Genomic DNA, 25,490 nt, shown 5'->3' on the forward strand with positions numbered 1-25,490 from the left:
CAAAGTAAAGATGACACCAGCTACAAACTTAAGTCGCTTTTCCACTATCCTTTGATGTAATCAACACCAACTTAATACCTACAACTACTTTTCAATTGATGATATCTTTCCGAGCTTATAACCTTTTATTTCCATTTTTTCTTTTTATAATTTATTTCAAAGGTAAAAACAGCAACACTTCATAAAATGCTAGCACTACTGGTTTCTAACTCTCAAACTAAATGCAACGCTCGTTGTACTTCATGTCTCCATTATTCAAACTTCAAAAACTCATTAATAATTCATAAGCCCATTAACCTATCAAATGGTAGATAATACATCACGTGCAGTGACTTTATATCGATAAACCTCATCCTTATTAGTATGCGGTGTTTTATCAGATATAAAGACACTGCACGTGACTTATGAATATTAATTAATTATCAACACAGAAACTGACACAACAAATGGTGGGAACATATTTAATGCTCTTTCAACAAATTTCACACAGTAAATTTACTTTTGCACCAAATTAATAGTACAGTTGTAAAATACACATCTGGAAAAATTCTCTATTCCATTAGTACAGTAATCTGGTAAAAGCATATTAGCCAATACATGAATGTTTTTCTCGTATGCTAATTTCTAACGTTCACAAAAGCATAATTGTTATGAACTCTCTTGACACACGCTTTTCCAAGAATGTTTTTGAAGCCGTTCAAAAAACTCGCAGCACGTGTTTTATCGGGTCAAAAACCACTCGGCTACGCCTCGTAGTTTTAAACCCGATTAAACAATCCTGCTCGTTTTTTAAACATTACATAATACCAAAAGTTCAACTTTAGAATGTAACAACTAATAAATTGAGGCTTTCCCTATCCCTTAGCTTTGCCTTGCAGCTTTGAATGTCTTAAATATCAGTATAGATAAAACCGTTTATAGAATTATATGTTTTAAGCAAGTTAAGCATGTTTTAACAATGATAAGTGTTACGGTATAATCAAACCAACAGAAACAAACTACAAACTCAACTACTTTATCAAACAATGAGGAACATTCTTAATATGGAGCGACTCCTGAAGGAAGTACAGAAATTATCCTCAATATACTTACTTGAGCTCACTACAGTCTGTATCATAGCTTACCACTCACACAATCTCACAGCCGTACGTCTCCAAAACTCCGAAATGAACAATCTTCCGCAGTAGCTCTCCTTCAGTAAACAACAGCAACTAACTACCACCACACGGCTGAATCCTTATTTACATTTACAAAGTATTCTAGAACATTTCGGAAGCTTACAATACAACAACTGCGTTAGTATTACATCCAAGGTAAGCATGTCAGCATGACTAGACATTCTAGAAATTTCGAGAAACTTATCTTTACAGCTATTATCCATAACATAAGAAACTCGGAGGTAGTGTTGTCTACCAGGCCGTGATGACTGGGCGACAACCCTTGTTTATACATCTCATCCGCTTTCTTCGTCAACCATGTCCTGTATGTTATAGTATGGACTCGATTCATCGCAGTTTGACATATCGCAGTATGTTACATCCCTCGTCATAATAGCCTCCAGTCGGTCAATCAACTCCGAGAAACTGGGGCGAGTTGTAGGATCGTTCTCCCAGCATGACGTCATCATTTCATATCTTTCAAGTATGAAGAGGGATAGTACATTTTTATTAGAGTTTGTGGTGAAATCCAGTCAAAAAAAACAAAATTTGTTGGCAATTAGAATAAAACGGTAGGGTGACAACTATTTAAAAACAACATTCTACTCACACTTCATGGCAGCATATATCAGGTTTTTCCATGCGATAACCATTCTTTAGAAGTTTACAGAGCTCTGTATTGGTAAACGTAGGGTATGGAATGCCACCTTAATTACAACAGAAGAAGAAGTATGAATGCAACGACGAACAAATAACTCTAACAATATGAAAAACGTTAATGATAAAAACAATAGATATCTATCAAGAAAAGCTTTTTAACCTACCCATGGTAGCCATTTCCCAGAGAAAAATTCCATAAGACCAACTGCGAGAAATTTTAAACATTAACTATTAAATTGAGATTTGCGGCATCTCTGAGCAAGACTGAAAAAAACAAGTTGTAAACAAGCAAAAGAGAAAATTTGCCGTAACAGAAATACTACACTCAGTAGCAGCTCCAGTCTACTTACACGTCACTCTTGATAGTGAAAACACCCTCGAAGATGCTCTCTGGTGCCATCCATTTAACTGGCAGCTTTTTAGCTTTTTTTATGCTGTACACGTCTTCGTACACTTGGCGCATCAAACCAAAGTCTGACACCTTCACTCGTCCGTCTTGACCAACAAGGATGTTCCGAGCTGCAAGGTCACGATGAACGAAATCATTTTCGGCAAGGTGATTCTGGGAAAAAATAATGAAAAAACAAATGCTTAAAGAGGTGTAACTGAAGACGACATAAAATAATGTCGAGAATGATCTTCAGGTATGGTTTCTGCGTAAGGTTTTTTCGAAGGTAAGCCCACAGTCACTTCTGATTTAATTCATTTACTTACCATTCCTCTTGCTACTTGCCAAGCAAATGAAAACAGCTGTTGAGCAGAGAAACCATCAACACCGACGTCATCATTATCATTTACGCCATCAAGGTTACTCTCATGAAGATTCACCGTAGACAGCGAAATGACAGCAGCGTGGTTATAGTAACCTGGACTGGATGGCATTGACATCAATTCGATATTTTCCTGATTTACAGCACTGTTACAACTTTTCTGAGTGATAAAGGAAGGAATTAAATTAATAGATTAATGTTCACTGTTAGATCATGATTCATGGTGGGATGGCTTGCATGGAAGGGAGATAACTATGAATGCTTGATATCCGTCGAACTTTATTTTGACAAATAAAATCCGAAAAAGGCATTCGCTGTTCACAAAGCATTTTTCCGTCCCGCGTAGTCCATGCAAAGCGACAGAAATTGCGCCAAGTCGCCGAGTTATCTACCTTAATCTTCTTTTTACAACCGCGCTTGTGGAGGTGGAGTAGTTTTCCTGAAGGGCCTCAAGGAGCCTAGCTTTCCTCTCAAGCAAAATAGCACCTCATTTTTCTCCTTGATTTTTTTCGGGGATAAGGGGTGGGGTCTCTGATTCCCTTTAGCTTGACTGCATTTTATTTCTTAGAAGAATAATATTTTTAGGAAACATTTCACCTTACTTTCGAGTTTCAATTCAATGGACGGAATAATGAATACTAATATAAATACGGTCAATCGCGACTTGCTTGGCAAAGCCTTCCCCATAGCCTAAACTAGCGAAATAGCACAAAAATACTTACTCGACTAGTTTCGCATCTTTTCAACTCATCAATCGGATTGTCTCTATCTTCATAAAACTTTTCCGCCTCCTTTCCTCTGAGGGCTTGATTTTTATTTCCCTGAAGCGTAAGAGGCGTAATATTTACCACAGATCTGTATATACAGAATAAGGGTAGAAGATAAAGTTGTTATTTTTTTATGATTAATGATTAAGCCTCTTCCTTTCTCACAGACATCGAAATACAAAAAGTTAGCCTTGCTCAGGAAAATCTCTCTCCTCTTACCGATCGCCTCTTTTGCCGTAACCATTGTAAGAGATCACCATACGGAACATACTCTATCACCAGAAACTTGGTGTCCTGCAGTGTGCAGCATCCGACCAAAGACACGATATTCTGATGTGAACCCAACAGCTTCATTTGTAGTATTTCATGAAGGAAAGCTTCTCTTTGCTCATCGCTTGGATCACCTGTGGATAGATGGTATTGATGCTTTTAGCGATTGTGAGTCCAGTCTTAGACCCTTGGGCGTTCGCAACAGCCCCTGGATTGAATAGGATGCTTGAAACCCCACGAGAGTAGCAGCCATCTCGATTATTACAGCGCATGCGCAAGTCGTGAACTAGCCCCTTCTGGCTTGATATGTTAAAAGGAAAGCTTGCAAGATGTTACCAGTCGACTTATGATTCCATGCAACGGCAGATCCTTTTCTTAGCGATTAAAAATTTCATTTTGACGGTATTTAAGCGCTATTTCTACTCACCCTGCAATACTTTTACCGCGACAACTTGACATTGTTTTTCTGGCTTTAGTCTTTCTCTTGTTTCAAACACTTCTATTCCAGCTCTTCTCGTAAGAGTTGCTTTGTAAACCACACCAAATGCACCTCGGCCCAGTTCCTCCTCATAATGCACCTGCTTGGGAAGAATTTCCCACTTGTCAAGAGGAATAATCTCGCGGAAAGGACGCTGAACATGTCTGTTGACAACACAAATTTGGATTCAGCGAGAGAATGTTAAATGACTTAATAACTGATAGCTTTTTCATCATTAAGACAAGAATTACAGTTAACCTTCTTCCCTTCTGATTTGGCACCATATTCAAAACCAACCGCGCTGAAGAGCAATATTTAAGGAAAGTCTTTAGAAGATATCCTGATCAGAGCAGCAACAACACATCTTCCGAGCATAATTCTGTGGTTCTCTCCTAGGCTGCAGTGTGACTGCTTTCTCGCTAAATGATATAAATAATTTCCGGGATGATGTCATGCGCCAACCCACCCCATTCCCGCTACTTCTCGGTCGTGAACTTGAAAGACGCCAATTTCGGGATCTTTGGAAGCTCAAAAATAATAATAATTATAACAATAATAATGATAATAATAAAAAAATAATAATAATAATAAAATAACCAAAATAGTTGCTAAATTAATTTTTTCGATTTTTTTTATTCGTGGGACAATAAGATTTACTTTGTTGATAGAAAAGTTTTTGGGTAAGTGACACTTTCAGAACTAACAGATTGAGAAACCTAAAGCTAAAGAACTCAGCTTGTGGATCGGAAGCAAGCGTCATCTGTTTGAAGATACTTACGTTAAGATCACCCGACCAAACGATCGTTCTGTTGTTGTTTTTGACATGCATATACACCATGCAGAGGAAGCTTACAGAAATTTACATAAGCCGTGATTGAATTGTGCTTGTTTACCATAATAACTATATTGGGCTTGTGAACATTACCTTTTTAACCTAGCGTGTCTTTTGCTTTTGTAGCACCGAAGTCCCATAATGCAGCACAGCACGAGTATCACTACAAAGGTAGCACCAACTAAGCTGTAAATAAGGGCTACAGAACTCATGGTCTCGTTTTTCTGCGTTTTGATTGCAAGGGTAGGTGTTTTGGCCATGATATCCGGTGCTGCGACTGTTGCTGTTGAAAAAAGTCAAATCTAAATAATCCAAGAAGCATTTAAAACACGTAATCATAGTAAGTAGATATTTAGAAAAAAACTTAATCAAGCTTATTGATTTTATATTTGAACTTTATCTTTTGTAGATAAAATCGATAATAATTCACTGATGAGCAATTCTGAAAGGAAAGTTTAATGTATTTTACATTTTTAATAAATGGTGAAACAGAGAATTAACTCTGAAGTGTAAATTAAAGTGCTATTTAAACCCATGAATAACCCACAGGGCGTTAGCCCTAATAAAGGGAAACAGGGAACCACACGAGGCAAAGAAAAAATCTTTTGACCTCGGTGGGAATCGAACCCACGACCTCCGGATTAGATCTACCGTTACTCTGCCGACTGAGCTACGAGGTCGCACAGAGAAAGTCGGGGACGATTTAGGATGGTGAATCGCGGCGAAGAGAAAGTAAGGGTACATATGAATGTAGCACATTCATATGTACCCTTACTTTCTCTTCGCCGCGATTCACCATCCTAAATCGTCCCCGACTTTCTCTGTGCGACCTCGTAGCTCAGTCGGCAGAGTAACGGTAGATCTAATCCGGAGGTCGTGGGTTCGATTCCCACCGAGGTCAAAAGATTTTTTCTTTGCCTCGTGTGGTTCCCTGTTTCCCTTTATTAGGGCTAACGCCCTGTGGGTTATTCATGGGTTTAAATAGCACTTTAATTTACACTTCAGAGTTAATTCTCTGTTTCACCATTTGTGTTCCCAGTGCTACGCGGCACAACATTCATTTACATTTTTAATATATTGTTTATCGTGAATAGACCAAGAATAACGTCTTCGTTATTTGAGATGAAGTTGGAATTATTGCTTGAATCAGACCATTGCCATAGAGTAAATGACATCGTGAAATGGTACTCTGGTAGTTGTAAACAGACCTTTATTTTTCTTTCTAACGTAGAAAAGAGTTTAAATCCAACAGGACTGATTTGGGCATTCACGTTGCCGTCTGTTGTTGTGATAACCAATTTGGCCGTGACGTTATGTAAAAACGTTCAATTAACTAGCCAGTGATCCACTTACCGTTTTTCTCGCAAATGGAGAATGTCTTTTCACTACACGATACGTCATTCCATTTCCCAGCTGGAAAGGGTGCGCCATACAACTCAAACCAAATCCCATAGGCCCGTGCACAGTCGGACTGTACAATTACAATTATAAATTATCTTATTTATCGAAGTTTAAGTTACAGAAAGTAGCTAGCCCTGCTCACCGAAAATAACTTAAGGGTTAAACCGGTTCGGTGACCATCATTCATAGGGGTATTGAGCTTAATCATTTATGCGTTTATCTTTATTAAGACTTCTACTCACAGTACACACGATTTAAAGATAACTCAAACACATTACAAATTATGAAATGATAAACTAAGTATAACAAACATATTATCAAATAGATAAACAAATGATTGAATGAATAACAATATGAGGTAGTGATTTGTACTAATAAATGAAAAAATAGTAGAAACAAGAGAAAGTAATGGCACTTTTCTCTTGATAGAAATTAGTAAAATACAATAGTTAATTATTTTTTAATTCTCGTTCAGCAATTTCAGCCCATTATATCGAACACAAATTCGCCATAATTTGGTAACAGGCAGATCTCTTTTAAAAACATTGTGCTTCCATGGGATTTTATCTAAAAGTGTGTCAAAGATGATGGAACATTTTCCAAATTTGAACTTGTTCATGAACCAAAGGCTTGAAGTTGGACATGATGAAAATCAAAGACAAGTATGTACGCACATAAAAATATGAAGGTGTCTAAAGATATGATAGCAAGTCTTGCCCCAAACTAAACAACTATATGACAAAAATGAAAGAATGTTCGCCTCATACCGCTTTATTATTAGGCTCGTCCCTATTCCAATTGGAGTAACGAGGAGGAGTATCATCATACACCCATTTAAAGTTATTATCCTTATCAGGATCGTGTAGTCCAATCCAAACAGCCTAAAGTGAGAGATTGTCACTGAAAAATTAGCTGAATACATCAATAATGATCACTTTAAAGAAGTGTAGAGCTTCACCTCTTTCGGTCTTAGAATTATGTTTATATTAACTTTAGATGATAAAAACAATAAATTAGCACTGCTGAACTCATATTTTGGTTGAGTACCACCACCTACTGCAAAATGCCTCTTACAAAATGTTATGAAACTCGGATATAGAGTTATAAAGGAGACATAATTTTAAGTCGTAGAATGTCTTACTTTTAGTGTTTGCATTTTCTTCCCCTTCTATGAATTTTTCAACATCACTTTCCGAGACTTCGGCAAAACCTTCCTGAATGTTCTTCAAGCTCGGAAAAAGGATCGATGTGAAAATTTGGCAGCTCATCGACAAAGTCACAGGTTACAGTACCCTCTTCGCACCTCGAAGCCATTTTGTGAATGGAATTTCAAAAGAACCGGCCGCGCGCCTGGGCGGGAAGCTCCCTTGTAATTGGCTAATCATGTTAGTAATCATGTCGACACCAATATCCTCACTCGTGAAAGATAAAAATAGTATCTTCACTGTGGGCGATGAGGATAAGATTTTTTAGTAAAAGGAAAAATCCTGGTATTTCATCGGTATCTATATAGTAAAAAGCGTTTGTCGATACCGATTTGAAAGATATTATTTCCAGATTTTTTTGCAGCTTTCCACATTACCTAGATGTGGGAAAAGGTCGCAGACTGTCGCATGTTGCTTTTAATGATTTATGAGATTATTGTACCTAGCGACTGGTATGGACACGTTTTCGTCATTCCTCTTTACATCACGAACCTGTGCGAGTCGCATTTCTTTTATTTTATCGGTAATATAAGACTGCTCTTTGTCATCATCGATCTTCACCAAATATCCTCCGAGACTTTGACAGTGTCTGCTAGTTTGATTCCAAGTCAGAGACTCAAAACTTAATTTATAGCAGGATGAACCATGTTGATGATACCAACCAATCGGGCAGATACTTGGTTGAACTAACAAAAGTAAAACAAGTCAAGTTTACGATTGTTCAGTCTTTAGCGGAAACTGTACCAATCATCGTTTATACTGAGAAAAAAGCAACACGTATTAAATAATACTGTGTAAAAGTAATGCAAATGATCATCGTTGATCATCACACAAATCCCAATTCATTGACGGGATTTAGATAATGTTTACCACAAGGCAATTATTCTAACAGATGAGATTAACCGTTGAGATCTTCGCTCGCGAATAATCAATTTCCGGGCGCTATATTTGAAGAGAATTCTTTGCTTTCCTTTTAAACTGAACTATATTCTGGGAGACTGGAAATTGAGATACATTACCGGGTTGATCAACAGCTTCAAAGCGTAACACGAATCCTCTCCTTGTCATGTTAGAACTATTTCCAGAATGAAAGTTTATCAACGTGTAGTTTCCAGGCATCAAAATAGTGCCATTCGTTGAACCACAGTATCTCCCAAAACTTTGGTTTCTGTCGTCACGGAACGTCAAATAGTCATCCCTTTGGAAAAGAAGTAAAAAATAAATCTAAAATAACATACATCACTGCATTGAAATAATAGTTCGCGGATGGGTGGATATATTTCTACAAGTCATATTCGAAAGTTTGCTTCACTTGCGCGTTTTTGAGTCCACGATCAATTACTTTGGACTCGAACAATCAGTGACGGAAGAATCGAAATCAACTGAACTCGTGTAGATTTTTTCAACCTGGATGAATAGATCGGAAGAATTTTGGAGGAGCTAGACGATGAGATTACAGGAAAGCAAATGGGAATAGACAGGAATTTTACTTGAACGGCTTTAGATAATTTGCCAAGATAAAAGTTAAAACAGCACGTTTAAGGAAGTGAGGTACCTAGTTGCTGCCTGCCCTCGTCAGTTTGTAACAAAATAAATTTTCGCTATTTTCTCTCGCAGCTGATTGAAGGATCAGAAGAAAAGTGAATATGTAAATGAACATAACTCATCTTTACTGTTTGCCACTGTTAAAATCAAGCTTGAACCCAACATTCGTTCTTTCTTCTAACTTAAAATACCCATAAAGGATAACAGTCATTCCTCACTTACACGCACTTATAATGATTCCTTAGATCAGGCAACCTCATGTACTCAAACATGATGTTCAATCTTAATCCAGATGGAATAGGAACTTTAAATTCACACTCCATATTGTCTGGATAGCCTTCAGGATAATTTGGACTTTTCAAAGTGTTATTCACCACTGAACCACAGTCTGGCAACAAAATAACAAACAAATACTGACTTAAATGGTATAATAATATCTGTAAATCAGAACTCACTGATTAAACAATGAATAATGTGGTTTTGTCTTATGAAAAAGCCTAAAATGACAGAGCATATTAAGATCCTTAGAGCCTTAAGGCCTGTATATAAAGAGAGAAACGAAGACTACGAAGTGCAATTACGCGACTTTTGACTGCGATGGCGACTTTCTGAGCAAATTTTAAGCACTTGTCATTCTTATCGCTACGGTCACTGTCACTCTTGCTGTTGCTGTTGTAGCACTTTGTCATTGTCATTGTTATTGCGATATTTTGCCTTTTACAAAATGCCACCCTCAGTGTCTAAATAAAATTGAAGGTCTCATTAGGGCTAACCGTCAGCCGTAAACTCCAGCGAAAAAAAAAGTTTTAGCCGTTAGATAAAAAGTTAAGGAATATTAACCGTTAGTCTTAAAAAAAAAAGTTAACCGTAACAAGTTTCCTTTAATCGCAAAGAAAAAAAATTAACCGCTGACCGTAATTTTGAGACACTCAAAATTCAATGAATGGCGTAATTGTGTGGTTACCCTGTGCGGTAGCATCGCCGCCAACTGTCACATTCCACATCTGCAAAACGAGCAATGGGAAAAGACTTCTCATCATATCTTGTTATCTTGAGTTACAGCAGTATCCCTAAATATCAGAAACAAACAAAAAAAAATGGCGATGAGATCTTTCGCAAAAATGTCCATTGATTTTAAATGTAAATTTGCTAATGGCTTGTTGCTGAACACATTCCGTCAACCGACCTAAATGGAACTTAAATTATTCAGGAGATAAAACAGCTCATGAGTTCACAAACACCTTGAAGATCAACACTGTGAAATTTAGAGAAGTAAAGCTAACGGGTTTTACCACATCGATTAGATATTAGGGCATCTTTAATTGTAAAGTCCGCGTGGCTAGTAGGCACTCAGAAAATTTTAGCAGGCTGACTTTTGTGTAAGGCTTTATTGCAGCCACTAATCCAAACACGAATATACCCTCGCTAGCAACATACAGGTTCAAAGAATTGACGAACAGCTGAAATTGAAATTCAGAGTTTAACCACCCTTGAAAAAAGAAAGCAAAATTTTGGGAAAACCGGCAAAGAGATGTTCGATCCATGCACATATTGCGCTAGTTTCTTAAAACCGTCCTCAAAACCACTATGGAAGAAAACCTATGTGCAGGAAATCTGGTTAAGTTACCTTCTATAACACCTGACAAGTAATGAACCTGAAAACACGACTTCGTGGCATTGTGCGTTGCAAACTCTTAAAGAAAAAGAAAACTGTTCAAGGAATATACCGAAAATGATAATGAACACAATTTTTACCTGAGACAACTGTGATTAATACTGGTGAATCTTCCTGTTCCTTGGCCTATAAAGGAATGAAGGTGGTAAGACATCCAATAAATTTTATTCGTGCCTTGAATTATGCATTGCCTCTATTTCATTTTTTACGGTCTTTTTAAGGACAGGAGTCTATGAGGAAACGGTTGCTAGATCCTTTTTTCCTTATAACTCTACTTTTGGTGTGCTGTCTTGTAAAAAAAAAAAAGAAAAAAAAAAAAGGAAATTTAACGGTCGACAGATGCCACCTGCTATTGAGGTGAGTACCTTCTGTAACTGCCACTGGCGATTTATAGTAACTAATTCAAACAATTTTAAACGCAAACGGTACACGGTACGGTTAAAACTGCAAATAAAACAGCGAACGAAAACTATTACAATATAAACTAGAATAAATACACAAGGAGAGCTACAACGAGAACAACGAAGAAAACTACATGATACAAAACTTACATTTGTTGCGATGTTAAAGATCCTGCCTAGTGGCGAACAAACAGCATGAAGCGAAAAGAACAAATATACCAAACCACACTCGACGAAACTACACTGCCAAACTGCCCCAAACTACGATGAACAATACGGTTAAATACGCGCTACATTACGCAACGTTACACAATGACACAGAAAGCGCACACAAAATTTTACTACAATTAGCCCTCCTGCACAAGAACAATAAACGAAAAATAATGTAAGCCGTTGCGATCTACACCTTTAAACTAATCATTGAACATGTTTGTGCTAATAACTTTCTCTTAGACTTGCACAAAACGCGATTTTAACTTTTGATAGATAAGCTATGTTTATGGACGAATATACAACAAAAAATTGTAACTATTCTTTACCATATGTCAGTACTGTTCTCTTGTAAAAATAATTTTTCAGATATGATTGAGAGCGGTTAAAATATGATTCCGTTATTTTATTGTTATTATTTATTCCGTTATTGAAAGATCAAATTTCCGCCTAGTAAAACGCGGGAAAATTGAACATAACATAGTGTCATGCTTAAATGTTATTGAGAGAGGAGAGATGGGAATGTAACTATTTTAAATGAAGTAATTCGTATTTGCCGAAGTTTTTAGTCGTTTTGCATCTAATATCCAATTTTCTGAATAAAAAAACGCTAAAAAAACTTTCGTTAAATACCCTTTAATTTTTCAAAAATGAGTTCCAATCATGGGTAGATGTTGAACGTCGGATTTTGACTTAGTCTTTGCTAGTTGTTGTAACTTTAATTCTTTTTGTATCAGTAAAATAGAATAGGAGAGATATATAAATGAAGTTGTACTCATAAGTGAATCGAAGGATAAAAAAATGATTCGCCGTCTGCGACTCACCTTTTCCAAAAGTGAAGTTAGTCAACAATGCAGTCCAGGTCAAGAACATGAAAAATGAACAAATTCCGTGCCTTCTTCAAGGTAACGGTTTTCTGTTTCTACCACGCGCGTATGACACAAGTTTTAAGTTGATCGATAGCTAAAGCAGTGGATTAAGCTTCCCAAATCGACCTGTCATTATGAACGAAACCTTATTATGAAAATAAATGTTAAAAAAATGCTTGCAGCAGTCAGTTCCATGTGGAAATTAATGCAAATGGCGCAAATGGATGTTATCCGCTTCGCTCGATGGAGAGAATTGGGTCTCTTAGGAATATCTTCACATGTTAACATACGTATTAGACACCGAAATTAGTCCTTTGACCGACATTGTAAAAATTTCGATTAATTCTTTTAGGTCCAATTAACGAAAACGCTAGGAAAAGCAGATACTTAGACGTTAAGTTGTACGTTTTTAATCCAAAAACTTTTGGATTAAAAACTCCCTATTATTTAACATAGTAAATGTTTTGTTCAAGAAAATAAAATTTAAGGATAATGATCTTGTTTCTTTCAAGCAGCTGAAGATGTTTTCTCGCCAAGTGTTTGTGATCCCCACATTTGGAAGCTCGGTAAATTTCATTTTCGTTTTATTTCAACTACACAGAAATAGGAGTTAAGGCTGAATATCAAATCTTGCCATAGGGTGAAAGTCAAACTCAAGTTTTTCATGCATTAAGTTCAGTCATCTCCTACCTTCCAAGATCCAACGTTCTTTGATGCCCAACACTATATTTATTTAGCCAAACGCGTTTTCTTTTATTAGTCTGGTAGCTATGGTTACGATAGAAACTGTTGGGTTTCAAGCCAAGATGAAAATTAATATTAGAAATGAACTTCCCTCTTCCTGTTTGGGCTCTTTGCACAAAAAGCTAAATTGGTAGAATAATAATGTGTCTTGGACTATAAAATGTCATTATTAATTTCTTGAAGTGTCGCACGTCACGTCAGGTGCAAATGCATTATAATTATAGATCGTCTTTGGTAATTCATGTCAAACAAACGCAATGCAGGTGAATTTGAGAGAAGAAACGAGAGACTTTAATTAACAAATAGAGAAGCCTTGACTGTGCTCTGTTCTGTTATAAAGCACGCAGGAAGCGGCTAGAGCACGAAAGAAGTGTAGGGAGAAACACGAGACGTAGTCGAGTGTTTCTCCCCACTTCTTTCGTGCTCTAGCCGCTTCCTGCGTGCTTTATAACAGAACAGAGCACAGTCAAGGCTTCTCTATTTGTTTTATAATAAAGAATCCGTCAAATTCCCCATGCATTACTTTCAATTTTCAAAACAAACTTTCATTTCCAAAGCGAACTACAATGTCGTCAGCATGCTCTATACTCTCATAGAGCACGCTACAATAAGCCAATCAGAATCCCTGTTAGAATGGTTCAAATAATCTGATTGGCTCTACAAAACAAAAGCCGTCAAAAAAGTCAAACCATCAAAGTTCAAAAACCATCAAACTTCACAATCTGCGATAGTTTACAAAGTAAAATAGTTCGGCAAGTCGATTTTAACGCTTTTGCTTGAAGTTTTTCATACAGAATCTTGAAGTGAAATGTTCAGTGAACTTCAGCCAAATTATGCCTCATAAAAAACACGCGAGTTTTTTCACATGACAAGGTAGAAAACAAACTGTTTAAGACAAGTGTTTTTTAAATGAACGACAGTCGAATTCACCGAACATGAAGATCGCTCGGGATGACAGCGCCGCAAAACTCGGCTGCAGTGACTGAAGTGACTTTCTGCTAAACGTATCGGAAAGGATATCAGAGCGAGCTCTTATTTTTTCACTCGAAGGCCGGCCGATGTAGTTTCTGAGGCTTGCTTTACTGTAATGACCGGAGATCGCCATACTAAGCGAGCCGCGATGGACTTCAGCATGATCATATTTGCTCGGACACCGTCATGATTAGTATGAATTTTGACAGTTATGTCAGTTTGATTATATTTTTCATAATTTCTGTTTTGTTCTGTTTTGTTTTTGAATTCTGAACTTTATATACTATACGAGTGTTAGCTGTGTTTGATTTTTATTACCGTACGTAAGCCTGAGCGTGAAAATCTTTAAAACTCGGAATGTCTATTTTGTTTTTTTCCTTTGAGGATTTTTGTATCTGCTCACGTTTTAATAATGTAAATTACGGCGCCTGATATGTTTACAAACCTTTGTTTGGTTCATCTGTTGCTACTTGCCGGCTCGCTTGTTCCGAAATTTCACTTACAATTATCGGAAAAAAGCTAAAAAGAAGTCCCAGAAAAGGTCGAACATAGTACAATTTGGCAGATGGCGTAACAGCTTTAGCTCAGTTCTATGCTCTATACTCTCATAGAGCACGCTCTTTCAACCAATGACAGCGCGCGTTATATCCGAACTTTATTATAATAAGAATTAAAGGCAAGTCCAGCGAAAATGGTTTTGAGACTCACACAAACATAGATAAAGAGGAAAATTTTGCACTTGTACTCCTTAGCTTGATGGATTTTATTAAATTGATTACAGTGTGTATATAGTTAATATATGTTAATGAGACTGGAAAGACAGATGTTTTCTTTCTGTCATCCATAATTTTCTGAAACTTGTTGATTTTCCTTGTATGATTCTTTATCTTATTTTCTACAATCAGTTTATAAAATAATATAAAGATAAAATAATAAAGATTTGAACGGCTGCCCATGCACTAGAAGTGATTATCAACATTATCTGTGTGCGTACAGCGTTTAAAGTCTGGATAAATAGATGTTCTTAGGCAATATTGCCTGATGCGTTATAGTTAAACAAACCCATTAGAGACTGGGGCTCCACGCTGTGGAGGCGCCTGATATGTTTACAAACCTTTGTTTGGTTTATCTGTTGCTACTTGCCAGGGTAGGTGAGATCCAGATATAGAAACTTCTTTCCTTAGTGTAGAGGCAGTAAAATTATTGTGTTTTCGCTAAAAATTGGGCTGAAATGGCCGTGACCAAAAGTTGCACTTGCTAGGCTTGAAATTTTGAGGACTATGTCACTCCAACCAATCTATTAATAAAGTTTACATTGTGAGACATACGCTCTAGGGTTGTTTAGTGCGATTGTAAAGGAACTGTTTGCGTCCGTCTGCGATGACGGACGTTGGGTTATTTTTCCTTTCATCAAAATGCTCCATTCAAATCTCCTTTCTTTTTTTCTTCAAAATTTTAGTGTAGTTTTTCCTGTGGCAAACAATAGCATCGCATCAATTCGGTCGTTGGTTGCAAATAATCAAAATGGATTTTTTTCTCTTTCTACTAGAAGAAATGGCCCATTGTTCCGGGTCAACTTTCCAAACAAAAGTCCTGAGTAATTGGTAGTCCTGAAGGACTTTGGCCGAAGGGAGGCGGAAAAGCTCGTAACTGATCGAGAAAATTATCGGAGTGACAATTTTGCTGCACTGTGGGAGTGGGTAGTGTAAATATGCACTAGTAAAATCAATCTCCATCGGTGTACCCAGGGGTAGACTTGACCCTCGTTTAGCGCATCGAGCCAAAGGTTCACAAATTCAAAAATAATTAAATTTATCCCTGTTGCAGTGACTCATTTAAACCACCTCTCTCTATATGTAAGTCAAAGTCGCCTAGTTTTTACCAGTCAGTTTTTTCAACGTACAAATATATTTTTTGGTCTTACTACTGGTGTTAAATACAATCGAAAGTAACGGTTTTCTCTGGAGAGCCTCGAGGCGATTAAAAACCTTGTTTCTGGCGCACAGCTGTTTTCAAACGAGGCGCTCATCATTTTTAGAACCAGCATGTTTACCTAACACGAGGATCCTTCTTTGCAAAGGCGCCGAATTCGTGTAGCTATGTTGATGATACAAGATATACTGATCAAAGCAATGATTTCTAGTTTTTGCGAGAGCATGTATTTGAGTTATTTTCGTTTTTAATCAAACGCGTGGCAAGATGAGGGTGTGATATTTTTTCTCTCACAACTCTCACAATGAAGAAGGTGCGAGTTTTTTTTATTCATCTTTTGCAAAAAAAGCAGGTCCTGTTTAAAAGTAAGTCTCTCTCATTAAAAACTATCAGATTTTTACAGCGGATTTTAACAATCTTTGTTAAAAGTAAGGAGCTGTCAACAGCTTCTCCAAATTTTCGTAGAGGGCAGGCGCTGGCGCACAGCTGTTTTCTAACGAAGCTCTTACTTTCTGGAACCAACAAGTCTACCTAAGAGGAGGATTTCTGTTTTACAAAAGCACAGAATTCTTGCAACGATGTTGATGACACAAGATGTACTGATCGAGGAAATTATCTTCAGTTTTTGAGAGGACATCTATTTTGAGTTATTCTCGTTTTCAGTCAAACGCGCGGCAAGACGAGAGTGTAATATTTTACTCACAAGTCTCACAATGGAGAAGTTAGGAATTTTTTGTTTTTCGTTTGTTCTATATTCTCTTTAGGAGAAAAAAAAAGTAGGTCTTGCTTGAGCTTACATAGTTTTACGACGGATTCAAACAGTCTTGGTGAAAATTATAAAGCTATCAACAGTTTTCCCAAATATTCCCTTTGTAGAAAGCGGACGTTAGGACTTTATGTTTGTTCTCAATCAACCGAGGCGGCATTTAACGAATCAAGGGGTGTGATTTTTTTCGCGTGTTAAGTTTTTGCTGGGCTTATGCATTTACACTACGGTAAGCAAGTTATGGGAGGCGATTGCGCAGCGCTCTATGCAAACTAAGAAAATAGGATAACTTTCGTAGCGCGAAATTCGATCGCCCTAAAATTTGGTAGATGAATCTGACAGCGTCAGTGATGTGATTGAATACAAGTAACCTGTTGAGCAAAAAAAAAAAGGAAGAAACTGGCAGAACATGACTATGCGAAAAAAATATCACCTCCTGCTATCACACAAAAGGATGAATAGGTATCTATTAGATGTCGGTTTGTGTAAACACAAAAAAATTGTGGGAGGAGATTATTCAGTTTTTCTTGCTTACGAAGCGCGAAATTTAAATATACTCGGATTGAACAGTCGAGTCGAATGGGAGAAATTGACGAGCGTGTGCGACTATTTCCACTCGCCATTGTTTTTTTAACTCCTTTCGTTGAATTGAAATACAGAAAAAAAAAGATACTCGTAAAACTACATGAATAAACGACGCGCGAGGCTTCGGACGTTATTACCAGGTTTAAATCATACGCTAGAGGAAGGAGAATATGAACCTTTTTGTGCACATCAGGAAGAAAATCTCATTCACGCAGCGCGAAATTTAAATACCCGCACATTTAACAATCGAGCAAATGACGATAGTCTTCTACATGATTCAACGGCGTGGTAGGCTTCGGACGTTAATACCGGTTACACATGCTCTCATCACCTTTGTATCGCACAGTGAGCCTCTAATTGAATATATCTTTCGCCAGTTTTAAGCAATGTAAAGGAAAAAACGGTGAAATTTCTTTACTTCAGATACGAAAGCTACAGTCCACCCCACCGTGACTATTTGCATCCTAAAAAATCTACCACAATCACCCCCACGGGGAGGATTTGTCGTATCATCGGTTTTGCTGATGGTTTAAATCTGCCGCTCGTATGATAATCGGAAATTTGAAAAATCCCGCGTGTATTTTAAAGCTGTTTCCGCCATTGTTCCAAAGTAGCCATATACGGTCACTGTTAATCGTTAAACAAAGCCTGCTCAACTTTCAGCTGATCCGCTTCTCTTGATACGAAACTTTGAAACTATTCCATTCCAGTTTAGTCTCGAGTCTGCTGATTCATCTATCAAATTTTGAAGCCCACTAAATATTTTTTCCTATGATTTCTGTCGCTATCATTTCGTTGTGTCGCTACTAGATTTCAGCACTACTCGATTTTCGTCATAATTTTGTAAAGGATAGTTTGGAAATCGTCGTCGTTTTCCCCCTTGTTTACTGAATGTTCTTCTCAATTTTGACGGTACATCTTTTTTGACCACCACCTTCTTAGAGTTGCAATGCATTTTGTACGGAATTATCAGGAGTTATGGCGAAACCATGTAGAAACCAAGCGACCCAACGATGGAGTTGTTTACGATGACTTCCTATTTATCCGTGAAGAATGATATTAACTCAAACTCTTTACAAACGAAACGGTTAGACTTAGGAATAAGACTTCGTTCCTGTTTTTTTTCTTCTTTTTTTTCGTTTTTGTTTAATTTAATATTTTTTAAAACGAATGAAGTCGTTCAAGACTGAATCAAATTAATAGATCTAGAAAGCCGTGCCGAAATCAAATTAATTGTCATTTTATTTCGAAGCGAGAGCATGAGTTTCTTGTCTTAGTTTTCACGATGCTGATCAAAAATTTCAAACATAAAAAGGTGCAAACCTGAGCTATTCTCAATTTTTTTAATCTTTGACTTCAATTTGCCGAGAAGTTTTCAATCACGGTAAAAACGACAATGACAACAAATAACACTGAATAATACAGTAGGTAGGCGTCGTGGTATTTCATTTTGATAAACTTCAACATGAAGCAAGTTTAATTTATTGATGAATTGATTTATGATAAAATTAACAGCGTCCCATTCTTGGAGATTTCATACAGGATTAAAGAAATGTATCAAAGAGCAGCCCTTTCGCTGTTTTAAGCCTTGCTCAATTACAAGTGTACTGAGCCCTAAAATCTTGGATCCGGCGCTTGCCAACCATTGTGTTTCCTTTCGGGAATCCAGCATCAATGAAGCAATAAATATTCCCAAAATACACCGAATAAACCAAAGGAAGGGACCAGATTATCCTAAAGATGAGTTCTGAAATATTTCCAAACAGCATTATCTCGTTTATTGGCGCAAAATTTACACAAATTCCAGGCGTTTTGATCACGACGGGAAAACCAGCGTAATGACGTCCTGAACTTGTTGGGGAGAACGGCAACGCTAACACCGAAAGTCGAAATAGAGTCGTGTCCAGACTATCAGCGCTCTTTCCCGTTCTGAAATGACGTTCTCGTCCTCTTGCTAAATCACTCTATTACAATAGTCGTGACACCGAAACGCTTATTATTTTAAAAACTTCCAGGAAAATGAAATTTTCTATACGGAAAATTCGTTATACTGTAATTGAAGTCCTTGCCAATTTTTAGCTGGCAAGTTTCAATGACTATGCTCGATAGAGCGATTCGCATTTCGTTCATCCTCGAAAATGTCACCTACTTCTTAGCGTCAAAACAATACAACACTCAGTTGTCTTCTTTTGCAATGCTTTTCGTACCGGTCGAGTCTGCATGTAGTGGCTGAAACAATGCGTTTAGGCTCAACGATTTCAAGATATCTTAACAACCGTCAAAAGAATCCTTGTTACTGTTCATGTTATCAGTATGAAACTTTGCTCCCGAGTTACTTATCGTCTTCAAGTAGCTTGAAGCTTACAGCGTTTGAGTTGATGAATCATTACATTATTTACTAATGTCACATTACACTCGATCATCCTCTATCCAATAAGTGGTCGATGAGATAGTTCACATAAACTTGATCGGAATGCCACCTTCCTCAACATGTCTTAACAAACGTCAAAGGATGCAGTGTAAGTCTTTATTTAACTAGCACACAACGTTGCCTCTGGTTTGATAATAGTCTTCAAACCGCTCGAAATGTGCAGGGTTTGAGACAGTTAATAATTATACATCGATAATATCATACTTTCCTCAATTTCCCTCGAAGCTTACATGAGCTGAGTTAGTGAGCCATGACCACGACAATGATGTAACACTTAGTTGTCCGCTTTCGTAATGCATCTTCTGTGGTCACGAAAACAATCGGCTCACCGAAATGTCAACATTTTCAAGATATCTTTACAACCATTTAGTGAATCCTTCTTAATCTTCATTTTGTCAGTATGCTACTTTGCCTCCGAGTAGCTCATTGCCTTCAAACCGCTCGAAGCTTCCAGCGTTTGAGTTGGTAAATCATTACATCATTAGTAATGTCACATTACACTCGGTTGTCCTCTTTCGGATCTGTGGTCAATAAAATAGTTCGCATTTAGCTAATCGAAATGTCACCTTCTTCAACATTTTGTAACATAACTTTAATGATTCAGTCTACTTCTGTATTTCGCCAGTCGGTAATGTTGCCTCCAGTTTGATAATCGTCTTCAAACAGCTCGAAGCCTACAGGGTTTGAGTCAGTTGATAATTATACATCGATAATATTACACTGTTCTTATTTGTCCTCTTTTGCAATGCTTTTTGAATCTGTGGTCGATAAAACAATTTCCATTTTGGTTATCGAAACGTCACAAACTTCAAGATCTCTTTGCAAACGTCAATTGATTCAGTTTGATTCTTCATTTCACCATTGGGAAATGTTGCCCCCTATTGCTGATCGTCCTCAAGAAGCTCGAAGCTTACATGGTTTGAGTAAGTAAATCATAACTTCATTTCTAATTTGATACTACACTTAGATTTTTAAACACTTTAAAATAATTTAATTTCGAAAGCATACATTTTTCTTCAGTAAAAGTACTTTGTGAGTAAAGTTAATTTTCAGCATGTGCTAAACCTTCAAATGGATTAAGCTTTGGGCGGTAGAATTACGAAAAGATGTTCTCAATATCACTATAAAAATTTCTATGGGCAAATGATTGAGAGCGATACGAAAGCTTTTCAAAGTCCGTTAAAATGCAGTTATTTGACCTTTCGCGGTCAACATTCCAGTTGCGAGTCACGCACCTACTTTAATATGATCCAACCCATATGAGGCCGGAAAATGTACATGGGTACACATTTCCAATTGCTCTAACCTCATTTGCCGTAGAAGAAAGATCCAAAGACCATTTTACTTTGGTTATCTTGTCGCTCGTCGTATTTATAACATCTGATGAAACTGCCTGTCAATCTGCAAACTGTCACCAACCTTCGTTGTAAAACGTTTGACATCTTTCTGCACTGTGGCATCTTATCCAGCGGTTCAGTTGACTGTGAGTGTTGTTCGGTTTGTGGTGCAGTAGATCTGGTCGATGCTTTTAAAAGTGGCTCTACACATATGTTGCAGTCAACGTAGTTTTGTATACGGAGAGTCGCCACGCGATGCAAATCATACAAGGGAAAGTTATTTTTTTAGGGGGTAGGGGAAGGGGAAAGTAAAAAGACGTCACTCTGCTGCTAAGCTTTTTTGTTGATGTGAAAATCGAAATCTCTTACACGTAAGTCGCGGAGATCGGGCCTTGGCTAATACTCGTTGGAGAGCTAAATTTAGTACCTGCTAAAAATAGTAAGCCTAAGTAAACAAAACCTGGTTTATGGTAATTACACGATGCCTATTGTTCGCTTAGAGGCGGGGCTTTGGACTTTGTTTTCCACAAATACACTAACTTACACAGTCAACTTTATTACATAAAAAATGGAAGGTTGTTGTTCGTTCAAGTTGCTTATTGGCGGAGTTTATGGTTACAACAATAGAGATCGAATGCTTGAAACGGAAATTGTTCCTTTACTTTCATGCACCAAGAATATCGCAAGTCATGAGTCGGCTTTCAAATTTACCAGTCCTGAAGATGAGATCGACCTTATTTTGTGCCGAGTGCACATATGTCGGCCCCTCTGTAGTTTATGGTTTTAAACGGTAGTTGGGTCTGTTAACAGCGGTTAATAATACCACTCCCTTATGCAAGCCCCACCCATTGGCCACGGAGCATAGCACCCCAGCCTCACATAAGCCACACATCCCCACCACTGCGTTTTGTAGCATGGTGTTGTAAAAATGTACAAAAGGTTCTCTTTCATGCTATTGGGGTATTCCTTGCAATTTAGTGGAAAGAAAAACACCCCTAATAAGTACGACAGGCACAGAGCGCCAAAAAACAAGAATAATTCCCTGCAATAAATAAATGTATTTTACTATTTGTCACCAGACAAAGATGACACTATTACAAAAATGTTTACAGAATAAAATGTTTTGTAGGTTCCAAGAGTTCAATTCTGATAGTGCTTAATTATATGGAGTTTTGCCCTTCACCTACCCCCTAAAGTTCCTTTGTCACCAGTATTGCGTGACAACCCAAATACTTTAAGGGCGTACATATTTGTAGTCAACTCAGTTTAGCATTGAATGAGACTGTCAGATGTAATTTTTAGTGCATTGTAAACTGAGCAATACTCGCAGTCAACTGAACCGTTGAATAAGATGCCACAGTGAAGAAAGATATCGAACGTTTGACAACAAGATGGTGTTCGACAGGGTTGGTGGTTTCATCGGACGTTATCACTTATACAGACCTAAATACGACGAACGACAAGAGAATCACACTAAAATGGTCTCTGGATCGGTCTTCTGCGGCAAATGAGGTTAGAGCATTTGGAAATATCTTTCTATGTACATTTTTCGGCCTCATATGGGCTGAAACATATTAAAATATGTTACTCGCGACTGGAATGTTGACCGCAAAAGGTCAAATAACTGAATTTTAACGGACTTTGAAAAACTTTTGTATCGCTCTCAATTATTTGCCCAAACAAATTTTTACAGTAATATTGGGAACATCTTTTCGAAATTCAACAAACCAAAAGTTTAATCCATTTGAAGGTTTAGCACATGGTGAAAATTAATTTTATTCACGAAGTATTTTTACTGAAGAGAAATGCATGCTTTCGAAATTAAATTATTTTAAGCGCAAAGAAGAGCGCAATGTTTACAAAAATCATTTTGTGAGGTCTTATGAGATCGAAAAAGAAGATTTGAGTGTTTAAAAGACAAAATAGTGATTCGTTTTTGCACGCGAAGCCCTCAAACTCGTGCAATAATTTGCTGCTAAAAATGACGATTTTAACAGAATTTCGTTATTCGTAAAAAGATATTTTGCCAAAAAAAGTATCCAGTGATTTTAGTTATAGTCTAGCCTATCTAACATTAAAATAAGAAAGAAATCGAATTTTCCACCCTTGCCGCGATATGTTTGATTTTTACAGACAAACGCTCCTAAGACTTCTTTCTAAAGCTGACGTTTTGAGGTTAGGCCGTTCGTCGATCTTCGTGGTCGACCAAGAATTTTTTTCCACCCCAGTAAAGTCAGCAAAGAATGATTCTTTTGACGGGGTATTTAAGCAAAATAGGCAAGCGAATCACCATTTTTTCGAAGCGTATCTTCAATGTCATAAAATTGTTGTCATAAAGAAACTTTAGACCGAACCTGCATACCCCATTCTTAACCGTTAAGAGTTTCTAAGACTTCTTTCTAAAGCCATCGTAGTATCCTTACAACTTCATAGGCTAATTTTTTCGTACTTAACCCTAAACTTGTAATGTCGCGGTTTTTATGTCTCAGGAATTGCAGCCAACTCCTCCTAATACAGATGTACTATTGCTTCTACCAGCTGAAGAAGTTTTCTATTTGTTGCTTTTCTCAGCTTGTCTAAAAGCGACAGAAACAACAGCAACAACTTTATTTGTTTATACTAAATTAAAAATGGAGAGAATACAGGCTGCCTATAATAACCATTGGGAGCTATAAAGATAGGGCAACCTTACTTAGGTTATAATAATTGACTATATTAAAGGGCCAGGTACCACACACGCGCACACACTACACAAAACACAAAACAAAATAAAGCTAGTAGAAAAATAAAGACAGCAAAAGAAAGCTAAGTGTGCCAGTATTAAACAGCGGAGGGCCAGAAGAAATATAGTTTTGGTAAATCTGCAATTAGTATTTAGCAATAAGAATTGATTTAAACTTTTTCCTAAAACGTCTGAGAGAGAGAAGCTTTATGTCATCACTTACATCATTCCAAACTTTATCACCTGAAAGCTTATGCTGTAAATTCCATAATTTTTTTCTGGCCTTTAGGATAACATAAGTCATCCTAGAGAACAACCGAATGTTATATCTATGTATGTTCCTAGCAGGATTAAAAAAGGGTATCAAAGACTTAAGGTAAAAGTTGGACTTAAGTGTTCAGTGAAGCTGGAAAAGATGATTATTCTTATAGCTTTCTTTTGTAATGTAAATAGAGGTTGCAAAGTTGACTGATATACATATCCCATACTGCTTACGTAGTCTTCATTGCTGCGAAGATCGCTTTCATATTCACGTCTTTATCCGCAGTTCAGATATACGACTTTCATATATTCACAGCCGTTTATTCACCACTTCACGGGTTTATTTGGAACCAACACAGTGACCAGCTCCCAGTTGGCTCGTTAGCTCGGTTGGTCGAGCACTGCACCGGTATCGCAGAGGTCATGGGTTCAAATCACGTACAGGCCTGAATTTTTTTCAGGCCTTCTTTTCACTACTGCTTAAGTAGTGTTCATTGTTGCGATGATCGCTTTTATATTCACGTCTTTATCCGCAGTTCAGATATATGACTTTCATATATTCACAGCCGTTTTAACGATACTGTTTTCAAAGATTGGTGACATAAACCTCAACCATTCTTGTTGAATGGCAGAGGAACCTGATTTTAAATGGGTCTTCTGAACGTTTTGCCGTATTTTACTTCTCCTAACATAGAGATCGGTTATATTTCCCAGAGATGGATCGTTCAACTGATTAAACACCGCCGCTGCCACCGCATAATTTTTTTTTTCTTTGACGAAACCAATATTCTCCGATATATCTATTATTACACATATTACTCGAAAGCCAAAGGTGCATTTACTCTGATATATGGTTTGTTTTGTTTTGTTTTGTTTTTTTCTTCACCAGGATATTCAGCTTTCTTGAGATTTGGATGAGCCGTATTTAAAATAGAAGGCAAAATAAAAGAAGATAAAAGTGAAGGAATATTGAATATAGGAATACTTCGTAATCCAAAAAAACCTCTTTGGAAATACTGCTGGTCACCTCTTGAAGTTCCGTCTTGGTAGTATCCTTATTACAGTCACTGGCTAATTTGTGTGTGCGTAACCCTAAACTTGTCGAGGTTTTCATGTCTCAGGAATTGGAGCCAACTTCTCCTTGTGCAGATGTACTATTGCTTTTTCCAGTTGGAGAAGTCTCCGGTGATAGCATCCGTTCGGAACAAATTTCTTTTGGTTCCTTTTGCTCATCTTGTCGAAAAAAGACGCAAAGAAATAATTACAGAAATTCATATTCAAAGTATTTAGGATTAGAATAAGAAAATCACGCAAAATTTCGTGTTAGAATTTTCCATTCACCATTTTGCGTAATGGCATTGTTAACCATGGAGTCTGTGCCTCAGTGATAGAGCACTGGAGCACAAGTTTGGGGACTCATGAGGACTCTTTGTCCCACGCTCGAAACAAAGAAAAAATCTTCCACTATTTCGTTACTAAGCTCAAAAATTTAACATCTCT

At 37.3% G+C, this 25,490-nt stretch overlaps 1 protein-coding gene across 2 annotated transcripts; it reads right to left on the reverse strand.

The window, feature by feature from the left end:
• Nucleotides 1-448: 448 nt before the first annotated feature.
• LOC113670446 (receptor-type tyrosine-protein kinase FLT3) lies at nt 449-12,366 on the reverse strand. 2 transcript variants are annotated; one of them, XM_089205063.1, is made up of 17 exons: nt 12,196-12,366; nt 10,841-10,886; nt 10,050-10,155; nt 9,308-9,473; nt 8,560-8,738; nt 8,033-8,226; nt 7,103-7,216; nt 6,288-6,405; nt 5,028-5,217; nt 4,052-4,266; nt 3,574-3,758; nt 3,310-3,408; nt 2,532-2,747; nt 2,168-2,379; nt 1,982-2,022; nt 1,768-1,864; nt 449-1,634 (listed from the first exon to the last, which is right to left on the reverse strand). In XM_089205063.1, exons 3-17 carry the CDS (start codon nt 10,123-10,125, stop codon nt 1,454-1,456), a joined length of 2,283 nt encoding a protein of 760 aa, XP_089061189.1. In that variant the 5' UTR covers nt 10,126-10,155; nt 10,841-10,886; nt 12,196-12,366; the 3' UTR covers nt 449-1,453. The 2 variants fall into 2 exon arrangements, with proteins under 2 accessions (XP_089061189.1, XP_089061188.1); XM_089205062.1 differs by lacking the exon at nt 12,196-12,366 and having other exon boundaries at nt 10,713-10,851.
• Between the last annotated feature and the right edge of the window lie 13,124 nt (nt 12,367-25,490).

The sequence above is a fragment of the Pocillopora damicornis genome, chromosome 4, assembly GCF_964200805.1.
Source record: "Pocillopora damicornis chromosome 4, jaPocDami1.2, whole genome shotgun sequence".
NCBI lineage: Eukaryota > Metazoa > Cnidaria > Anthozoa > Scleractinia > Pocilloporidae > Pocillopora > Pocillopora damicornis.

Bases quoted from the DNA above. Each gene is read 5' to 3' on its own strand.
- LOC113670446 (XM_089205063.1), bottom strand. From the start codon at position 10,125: ATGATGAGAAGTCTTTTCCCATTGCTCGTTTTGCAGATGTGGAATGTG. The intron at 8,227-8,559 runs GTAATGTATCTC...TACTTTTGTTAG, and splicing joins TGAAGCTGTTGATCAACCCG to TTCAACCAAGTATCTGCCCG. The intron at 3,409-3,573 runs GTAAGAGGAGAG...CTTACGCTTCAG, and splicing joins TACGGCAAAAGAGGCGATCG to GGAAATAAAAATCAAGCCCT.